At 35.3% G+C, this 11,065-nt stretch overlaps 1 protein-coding gene across 1 annotated transcript in view; it reads right to left on the bottom strand.

Moving 5' to 3' along the window:
- Positions 1–11,065, bottom strand: part of LOC142344381 (uncharacterized) — a 43,991-nt gene that overhangs the window by 6,288 nt on the left and 26,638 nt on the right. The window contains exons 2-5 of the mRNA XM_075395985.1: positions 7,096–7,221; positions 6,532–6,720; positions 1,750–1,847; positions 1,162–1,342 (exon numbers count right to left, since the gene is read on the bottom strand). Of these exons, the coding sequence (XP_075252100.1) occupies positions 1,162–1,342; positions 1,750–1,847; positions 6,532–6,720; positions 7,096–7,221 (594 nt within the window). The remainder of the gene's footprint in view (positions 1–1,161; positions 1,343–1,749; positions 1,848–6,531; positions 6,721–7,095; positions 7,222–11,065) is intronic.

The following is an 11,065-nucleotide window of genomic DNA, read 5'->3' as shown; positions in this document are numbered from 1 at the left end:
AATAACTGAAAAAATCAATAAAACCGGTATAAATGTAGGTGCCAGGACAGGGCTAGAAAGATACGAGCTAGAATGTAAGCAATATGGACACAATGTAAGGAACACCGTAACAAACACTAATTCTTGATTTTTGAAAGTTCAAATCAAAGTTTAAAAGTTTTGAAAGTTCAAAAATCAAATTTAAAAAAACAAGAAAAACTAACACCATTTCATTTTTCAGCATTCGAGACATATAAAATACAACGATACATCCGAGACAGAGATCTATCCTCCTGAACAGATCAAAAAAAGAAAAAGCAGAAATCAAACATACGAAACATTTTGCAAAAAAAGTTCAAAAAATTTTTAGAACTGCATTTATAAAAAAAATTTAACTGTTTTTCAAAAATTTAACGCTAAAAAATTATTGACGTTTTCATCGAAACGAAATTAAAGCCCCTCATGTTGCACAAAAAGAATATTGCTAGTAATTAAAACCAAAATACAGACAAAAAACTGAGAAAAATAGGAAAAAAACTACCAAAATCGGATTAGCATATGTACAATTTTATAAAACAAAATTACATCGAGGTAAAAAGAGGCATCGAGTATATGAATTGTCAACGGGAAGTTGTCATATTGACTGATTTTTGACAATAAGACGTCTAAAAGATCGAAAAATGAAGAAAATAAAAGGAAAAAGCCAAAAATTAATTCAAAAATCAAGAAATTTATGCCAATTTTGAACTTGAAACGCGTTTTCAGACTCTGCAAAACACTGTGCTATTAATTTCCAAGGTTTACATTTCAATATAGCATCGAATAAAAATCATTTCTACAAAAAACCAAATTACAAGCAAAAAAATAGGCCACTTAGACGAAAAAACGGCTAAAAACGGTTATCTATATGTGCCATTCAGTCAAAAACTACTTTTCAAAGTCAAAAAGTCATTCACTAAACGCAGCGCATGATCAAAAAACTTTTCTCGCTCAGAAAAAATTAGTTCACACGGCAATTTCTCTCACTTTCGCTTTTAGGTCAAAACAGCGTCTGAACGAATAGTACTTCCGGTAAAAAAAAACCTTAAGAAAACCAATACTCCTCTTCGAGTCGTAAAAAAACCAAGAGAAGGCCAATAATAGCCCCAGCTATCGCTGTGCGGCTATTAAAAACCTCGCTACCTTTTTCCTCGGTTTCGGTAACAGGTTGCCCGGTTTGACTACCGCGACGACAGTGTTTGTTGTTATTTCGTAATTTCCATCCTTTGACGTGCCTGCTACCGATGCCCCATTTGCGCTACCATCTTCAACGTCACCATCGCTGTCGTCTTCAATTGAACGGCTTCTAGAACTTTGCGCTAGCCTAAATATTCAATTTTAATTTTTATAAACAGGATTTGCTGTCACAATGGGTCTATATATTGCAGAGGCTCAGAAATTGAAATTAGTCGAAAGAGTGCTAGCTGCTATAAAGACTAGATTAGTATCAGTTAAATGAATTTTGGCAAATTTTCTAAATTGACAATTTCAGATAATTTTGATGAAAAATGATCAGAACCGCAGATTTGGAATATGTTTGATAATCAGAATGCGTTTTGAAATTAAATATATTGGTTTATACGCGATACAATCAAGCCAAGCTCTCTTTGATGAAATTTTTTATCCCAATGAATCGAAAACGTTTCATTTAGAAGAAAGTCAAACGAACAACATGCCTTAGAAGTTTTATTCTATACATTTTTGACTATCCAAACTAAAAAACTTACTGACCTACTAGATGCAGCATAGTCAATCAACGACCCTTTTCTACTTGAAGTGATCTTCTCCAGATGCTCTGCACTTGCATCCATTTCAACAACGACGCCATTCTGAAAAACATCTTTGTATTTTCAGCAAGAATTGCTACCACATTTTTGACAATTAACAAAACATAACCAAATAAGGTCGGGAAAATTGCTCAAACGACTTGTTAGCAGTTGGTTTTGTCGGTAGCTGAGGCTAAGGGAGGCTAGCTTTAGCTTTAATGATGGGGTGAATTGAAGGGGGGTGTGTCAAACTCCCTTCACATAATGAATTTATGCCTTCTAAAGAGTTTCGGTGGATCGCATACTTAGACTACCGTTTACATTTATACTTTACTAAATTAGTAAACCTCAAGGTTCTAAGAGAAATTTAACACCCCCACGGTCTTTCCCTCTTAATATCGTTTTTGAGGACAAAAATCATTTTCCCCGACGAAAAAAACGATCAGACGGATAGTCGATAGTACGAGAAATTGCATAGAAGACCAAAAGGAGACTAATTATAATTGTTAAAATTACAACGCGCCCAAATTAAAAACATAAACCGGCTGCCGTCGGATGAATTGCTCTCAAGAAACAAGCGAAAGGTTGGCTTTTTTGGTTGTAACTACCTTAAGCTTAGGCTCATTCGCAGTGCGTTGGAGAGGGAGGGGAGGGGCTGTCAGAAAGCAGCGTGAAGGAGGGGCATGTCTGACATAAACGACTAACGTCGGGCGAATTGTTCTCAAACGACCCGTCAGCGGTCAGCTTTCTCAGTAGCTAGGCAGGGATTAGTGAGGCTAGCTTTAGCTCGATTCGACTATGCAACTTTTTATTTCTAGCCTTGTCAGTAAATAACTCAAATACAAAAATTTTAAAAATTTGCCAGATTTCGAAGTGAAAAAAGTTCAAAACCATTTTTATCTCTAGAGTTCTATCAAATAACCCATCTGCAAGACATAAAAAGTCTCGTTGGCCAGTAATGATCGTTAAACTCAGAAAAGGGCAAAAATATTCAAAAAGTTTGATAACAATGGCAAATTTTAAAAATCTTGCTAAATTTCAACATAATAAATACTCAAAACCATTTAATTGTCTCCAGAGACTATCCATTATCCGCATTTTAAGCATTAAACAGTTTCACTGGCTCATAGAGATCCATAAACTTTACACATGGACGATCTTCCGAAAATTTGAAAAAAAAATTAGATTTCATCGAAAAATCCTAAATCTGGAGTCATTAAATTATTGATAAATATTCCATTAACTCCAGAAATTATGCAACAGCATATTATTAAACCTTGGAGGAGGTTCCTAGTACCCTGGTGCCAGAAAAATTTTTAAAAAAATGTCAAAAAATTAAAAAAATTGAAATTGCAAATTTTTTTTAAAAATTTGCCTAAATTTGTGACATTCTAAATCTTGCCTAAATCTTGAAAAACATTCCATTACATCTATAAAATATGAAGTAACCTATTATCAAACCCTAGAGGATGTGACTCTTGTCGCTGGAGAAACCTAAAAAATGACAAAAGATTTCATAAAATTGAAAATTGCAAGTTTTATAAAAAAAATGCTAAAATTTGTGAAAATAAAAAATTAAAAACTAATCCACGGCCAAAAAAATCTACAAGTAACTTTTTATCAAACACTAACGGAGGTTTTCCGAACCCTGAGGCTGAAAACACCAGAATGACAAAAATTGCCAAAAAAATGCAAGGTTAGTCAAAAAATGCTAAAGTTCGTGTGGCTAAAATCTTGAAAAACATTCCATTGCATCTAGAAAATATACAGTACTTATTGTCAAACCCTAGAGGAGGTTCCATGGCTCTTGAGAGTGAAGAAACCTAAAAAACAACAAAAATTTTTCAAAAAACTTGAAAAGCATGTTGTATCAAAAAATTGCTAAAATTTGTGACATTAAAAGGTTGAAAAAGTATAAGTATAAGTATGCCATAAGTATAAGTCTCCAAAACCGTTTGAGCTGAAAGGCTCTAAGAGCACTTAATGCCCACCTGCTTGGCGCTACCTGTTTATCCCGTTTTTGAGAACGAAAAGTCAAAAGCGTCAGACAAAAAATCGCATAAAAAAGACCGACAGGACTAATATAACTGCTACAAACTTTGTCTGAGAGCAATTAATCATAAACCGGCTATCGTCGGAAGAATTGCTCTCGAACAACAAGCGAGAGGTTGGCTTGTTTAGTTGTAACTAGCTTAAGCTTAGTCCCATTCGCAGTGCGTTGGAGAGGGAGGGGAGGGGTTGGCAGAAAGCCGCGTGAGATATCGGTCCCGTCCCATCCTGAAGCTCAACCTACTCAGCAGATTCCGTGAACCCTACACTGAGAGCCTATTAAAGATCCTAAGTGAGCTGCTCAGACAATTAATGCCAGTTTATCCCATTTTAGAAGAGAGAAGTTCTATCACTCAAGCGAAATAAAGCTCTAGCTAAAAAGTAAAAACGGTCAGGCAAAAAATTTTGCATAAAAAATTTCCGGGAGAACACATGAAAGAACTCGACGATTTGGGCGAGGTAATTTTCCAATTGGAAATTCCTAAATCAGAAAAGTGAAAAAACAAATAAAGAATTAATTGCGTGATAAAACTAAACATACCCGGCAGATTGCCGGAAAATAGCCGCCGTTGATTCCAATAAGCATGATTGGGATTGAAAAGATATTGAAAAATAAGATTTTTGTACAAAAACATTTTTCAAGTCCCATTTATTTTGATGGCATTTCGTAGTTGAACATACTTCTCGGCTACCGGGGCTACTATCAATACCAATAAGCATTAGAGATGGTAACTAAGACTGATAGGAACGACGTTCAAATAGCGGGCATCTGAAATTGGGCTTTATGGGTTCATCCCGTTTTTATTTCCGACTTCAATTTTTTATACTGACTCTGTTCATTTTGAATTGCTTTGCTGAGCAACTGATGTTCACTTTTAGCAGAATGAGAGAAGAGAAAAACTAGCCCAGAGAAGTCAAAAAGATTTCACGCAAAATGTTGAAAAAAGCGGCAAAATGAGGTAAAGCGAAACATTTTTTTTGGTCGAAGTAAAAAATAAAAATTAGGAGCGCTATAATAGACGGCTAAGAAGATGAGGGCGGCTATTAAAAACTTTAAAAATTTCAGAATCATTTTTTAGTAGTTTGAGTAGATGGGGGGAGGAGCTGCTGAAGACAGAACGAGGTGTCCGTAGTTTGAATGCTGAGTGACTGTTAGGGCAAAAAACTGCTCAGAAAGAACTTTCGACCTTCAATATTACCAGCAGTTCCTAACGTCTGACAAAATGATCTCGAACGACAGGCGGGGCAATTAAAAGGCTGTAACCTAGATTTATTTAGGTTTATGGGTGCAATAACATCCGACCAGGGTGGGATTCAAAACCGCGACATCCGGAGTCCTTGTCAGCAGCTTGCCCCGCTCGGCGGTAAGGACCTTGTAATTTCCCATGCTAAAATCGCTTTTAAGTTAGCCGCAGACTGTACTTCGGAGTGAGAGCAATTAAGATCACTCAAAAATGAAAATGAGAAGCGTGAAAAAGTCACTTGAGAGATCGAAGAACGATCTAGAACAAAAGCGCAAAAATGCTCCAGCGAAAATTTTGCATATAAAAGACACACGTTCACTAACTGCTTAATGCTTCGTTCAAGAGAAATTAATTATTATATTCGAAACTAAGCTAGTGTTAAAGTTTAATGTTCGAAAGTAGAGGTCAAGCTACAAACACAGTAGTAGAAAAGTCGAAAAGTTGTACAGAAAAGTCAAAATTGAAAAAAAAACATGAAGAAAATTGCTTGAGCTTAGAAAAACCCGACGAATCGCAAAGGGAGACACAGGTTTACATTGATTGATTGAAACTTCGTTCGAGAGCTATTAAATACGGTTGGTATTCCAAAAAGAAAACCATAGCCAGAAAATTCCGGAAACGACACAAAGTCGAACTCAATTCGGGTCCCAGAACTCAACTGACTTGTAACAATTATCACCATTTTGTATCATTCAATTACCATTAGGTTTCATCTAGGTTCTCTCAATCAACAAAAATGTCAAAAAGTCTAAATTAGTGGCTTTGATTCCTAATTATTATGAAAAATTTTGTAGGATCAGAATAAAGTTTTCAACTTTATATTTTAAGTTTTTGATAGCCTTAGCCGAATGGTATTTTGTAAGATCAAAGAACCGCGCCAGACAACCTCTTAACTTATGAATAACTTTATTCTGAAGTAATTTTTATTTAGCATTTCCAAGAGATAAATTTTCTGGCATATCTAAAGTATCTCCAAGGCTCATTTTCCCCCAAGAAAAAAATTTCAAAATCTCGTCAAGAATTGTTTCAGTTTTTCGTGAGCTCTTCAATGATAAATTTTTGTATTTCACCGCAAAATTTATTGATCGGCCAATTGACTTAACACAAAAAGAAAAGTCAGAGTTGCATTAAGTTCTAACCAAATAAATTTCAGGGTTGGATTAACAAAAACCAGTGAAAAGGGTCAAAAACTAAAACCAATTCTTCAACCCCTCATAAATCACAATTATAGCGAGACCCATTTTTTGATATCTCGAGCAGTAACTGTTTACATTCACCACTCAAAATTGCGAGCATCAATGCTATCAGGCAAAATACCTTCATTTTGGAAAGCAGTTGTTGAGACATCTTCCTCTGATTGTGGTTAGAAGCAGTAACTGTTTAAAAAATTTACGCAGTAACTGTTTACATTCACCACTCAAAATTGCAAGCATCAATGCTATCAGGCAAAATACCTTCATTTTGGAAAGCAGTTGTTGAGACATCTTCCTCTGATTGTGGTTAGAAGCACCTTGCCCTGATGATTTGAGAGATTTGGGCAATTGGAGAGAGAACGAGCGCAAATGTGGAATCACTTCCGCCACGCTCTCCCTAGGAAACTGTTTGTCTTTGCTGATTGGAGATTGAATGACGTCAAGGCGTTGCTGAAATTACAATTCCGGTTGCTTTCCGTCCTTTCCAATATATAACCGATCTATTTCGGGGGACATAAACTGGACGGGAGGGAGAGGGTGCATAATATGTCCTATTTATACAATTGCTACGTCGCAGAGTCCAGAAAATTCACCGAATAAAATGAGGAAATCTGATAATTCCGAAAAAAACTTCTGCACTTTTATTCCGAAAAAAAAATTCTCTTGCTTTGAAGATCAAAATCAAAACAACTATTTGAAATCAAATTGTGCCTTCAGAAGTTCCAATTGTTAAGATGAGTAGTCTCAAATTCACAAATTACAAAACTAGAATAGATCTGCATAACAAAGCGAAATTCGTAGCTAAACATGTTCAAAATTACTGACTTTTAGACATAGTGCCACATTCTGTAGGAAGTCAGTTTCTCCCTGGTCCCACTGGACGCCCTCAGACGACTCATCATTGTTGTTGTTTAACCCATTGTCAACTGAAGTGACTATTGCCTTCATCACCTGATACATAATATTAAACAAATTAACTTTTCTTCGCGAACTAAAAATTTAAATTGATGTTTACTTGGTTATAAAATTTGTGGTAAGCTTAATAATGAAATTAGTTTATTTAATTATTCGCCAAAAGATCAAGTAGCACAATTGTTCAACGAAGCCAATCTATGTACCTGGAGGATACTCTGCCAATGCACGAACTGTAACCAACATTCCAAACTTACTCACTAATGACATAAAGGGTGAAAACCCATGGTATAACCCTAAAGACTTCGCTACTACTACTACTACTAATGGTGTTTGATATTCTGCATACTCGAATGCGAATTATCGATATCTTTTGCGGAGAGAGATGTGGTACCATTAGAACGCTTTAGAAAAAGTGAATCGATTGAAGACTTTATAAAACTGTCATTTCGGGAAGAAAAATTGAGCATCAAATTTTCCAGAATATTTCACATTTGCAACCTTTTCTTTTCGTATACGGATGCCTATATAAAACTTTAGATTAATAAAAAATAACATAGCCGGCAGATTGCCGGAATAGCTGCGAAAGAATAGACCTGCGTGCCATATAATAGAGATAGAAACAGATACAGATCTAAATTGAAAAAAATCGACGCCGCTCAAAAAACTAAGTAAAAAAACATTCAGCGATAAATTAATAAAGCTTGTTAAAATTCATTCCGCAGAAGCCTCTTATTAGGGACCTTTACTGCACAAATGAGTTCCTTTGACCGAAAACAAATTCAAACTAAACTTAAGTTTTAAAGTGCAAAAGTCATTTTATTGAGTGAGGTAGGTCACGTATGATCAAAATCTAATCACGCAAATAACCTAAAAACTTTTGCTAAAGCGAGTAAGAAATGACGTCACGCGCGCAAATGCCGTTAGTGAGAGGAAGAAGTCATTCAGAAAGTTTGACTTTTTCAGCTTTGCTGTGTGAACAAATGTAAAACGAAAAAAGAGCGTCAGACGACGAAACAAAAAACATAGCCGGTAGAATACCGGAAACGACTCGAATCGTCGAGCATTATAATCTCTAACCTAACCTTACCGAAATCAGAACATCAAAATAGACAAGAGAAAAAAAAACAAAAGTAGCCCAACAAACAACATTAAAGTGTTCTAAAAATGCGGACAACTTTTTAGGTGCGGGGAGAGCTAGGTGGGGTGGGTGAGTAGATAGGTTGGGGAGGTGGGTATTGCTGGGGTAGTTGGGGGGTAGGTGGGGGTAGCTAGGTGAAGGGAGGGGGTAGGGGTAGTTGGGGGTAAGTTGGGGGGGGGGTGCGGGGAGTTGTGGGGGGTGGTAGGTAGGTGTTGGGGGGCGGGGGGTAGATAGGTGGTGAGGAAGTTGTGCGGTGTAGTTTAGATAATTAGGGGTGACTTATATAGGAACAAAAAATCTCAAAAATGACCTCTTCACGTTGAACATTACCAGCAGTTCCTAATAACTATACATTAAACACGAAGCTACTGTTAAACTCCAATGTTCGAAAACAGAAGTCAACAATCAAAAACGGAGGTAAATGCTCGAACAGAAAGAAGTCAAAATTCAAGTCATGAACAAACTTGCTTTCTGCTAAAAAAAAACCTGTAGAATCTCAATACTCCTCTTCGAGTCGTAAAAGCCATGAGCACCGCAATATAGCTTCGCTCAGCTTACAGCTTCGCAGCTATAAAAAAATCACTTCCAGCGAAATTGCTGAAAAATAAATATTCAATTAAGAAAAATGCAAAAACGTCAGTGAAACCATTTTTAATTTTTTGATTTTAAAAGTTGAACTGTTTATAACATACCCAATTGCTTCCTGATCTGAGGATTGACCCGATATATCTGAAAATTCTCAGGACACCTGTTAATTTTTTAACTCAACAAACAAAAGTATTTTTTTAACTCAATCGAATAACAAAATTGGATTAGCAACAACTACTTAAGCGTCGAAAATTCATTCTTTTCGGAATTGTCAGAATTGTAGGATATGGGCCAAAAATTTTATAGTCTTTTAGGGAAATTGCGACTAGCATTTTAAAAAAGTTTTTTAACAAGGTTTTAACAAAGTTCAGTTTCCTCGTACTTTATAGCCATCATAAAAATCCAGCAACCTTTCAGAAGTCCCATGGCAATTTTCACAGCTAGGTAGTATTCCTTCTTTCAATTTATTTCATTTTGTCAGACAAGAATTTGTTTTGCCTCACATACTTTTGCTGCTTCAACAATTTGCGTAAAAACTTTTTGACTTCTCTAGGACAGTTTTTTTCGCCTATCAATCTGCTCAATCAATAAAGGCAACTTTTCAGGGAAAAAAAACAACCTTAAAATAACGGCGTCAATATCAAAAAACGAAATCAACAATCAAATGAGACAAACCCGAAAACCAATTTTTAGATAACCGTTGGTTAAATATAGCTTTAGTTCGTTTTAGTTATAAGATCTATAGCTAGCTGGTTTTCATAAGAGTCTCTCATTTTCTCATTAGTAAGTAAACGAGTGAGCATAACTATGCCATATCTACAAAAAGTTCTCAAAACACTTACCTTGAGGATTATTAAAAGACAACATGCATTTTACCATTTACTTTTCTTTGCGTCGCTCTGTCACAATCGTACTCGTAAAATCAACAGCGGCGATTTTGGCCAGCTGTTATGTTAATTTTAACAACGAAGCACTCGCTTGTCGATTTGAAGCTAAACAATTTGAAGCCGTTGTTTTAGATAGAACAAAAAACAAAAAATGATAATTTTAATCAAAAATATTTTCCAAATATATGTAGTTCCAAATACATATATTCCAAATATATAGTTCAAAATATTTCATAGTTCAAAAACGAAATTCGTTTAGATAACCATTCCTGAAATTCAGAGCCTGGTCACTGGTTCTTTTTGATCTTACAAAAAGAGCTTTCACTTCGTACCCTTTGAAACATAAAAAGTTATCAAAATCTTTTTTACACCATTCTTTCAGTTTTCTCATTTAGTACAGCAAGGTTTTCAATCCACGCGTGAGGTTTTTTATTTTGTTGCTAGAGAAATGGAACAAAACCATTTTCTCATGCTCGTTGAGAACGAATAAAGATTTGAACTTCAACATTATAATTTATTAATACATTCTCTAATTTATTAATACATGCTCTCCGCCCATACGTTCCTCTCATGCCTCTAAGAAAACAATGGTTATTTTTTGCTTCATAAATCAAAATTAAAGTGACTTTCAATTTTAAAGAAGTTAGTTAACGTTCAAGACTTTTCTTAATACTCACAATTTAAGCATTCACTGTTATTGCCGTTGATAACATCAATAAAGGCAATTTTTCAGGAAAAAAAAACAACCTTAAAGTAACGGCGTCAATATCAAAAAACGAAATCAACAATCAAATGAGACAAACCCGAAAACCAATTTTTTTGTAAAACCAATCTTGCTGTACTAAATGAGAACACTGAAAGAATGGTATAAAAAAGATTCTGAAAACTTTTTATGTTTCAAAGGGTACGAAGTGAAGAGCACAATTGTTATCTTTAAAAAGCGTTTTGGTCCAGAATTTTGATTTAATGACCCTGCTCAACATGAATGACCGCGACCATTCTCAGCATTTTTTAGTTAATAATAGGCTATACAATGTGACAAATGGGTTTTGCAATTCCATGTTACGTTTTGTTCTCTGAGCTGCCTTTATCAAATGTGTAATCGACTCTCAAAACAATATGCAGTCGCAAAAATTTGCTGTTTCCAGCAATTGATTGTAGACTAAAAGCTCAACTGGTTTTTGTTCAGTCAATTGTAGCTGATCGATATATTCAAAGTAGAGAGTTGTGAGTAGTGTCATTAAAAAGCCCTTCAAGCTTTAAATTA

The sequence above is a fragment of the Convolutriloba macropyga genome, chromosome 8 (genome assembly GCF_964194025.1).
Source record: "Convolutriloba macropyga chromosome 8, txConMacr16.3, whole genome shotgun sequence".
Taxonomy (NCBI): domain Eukaryota; kingdom Metazoa; phylum Xenacoelomorpha; order Acoela; family Convolutidae; genus Convolutriloba; species Convolutriloba macropyga.
This window is presented reverse-complemented; position numbering and strand designations above follow the sequence as displayed.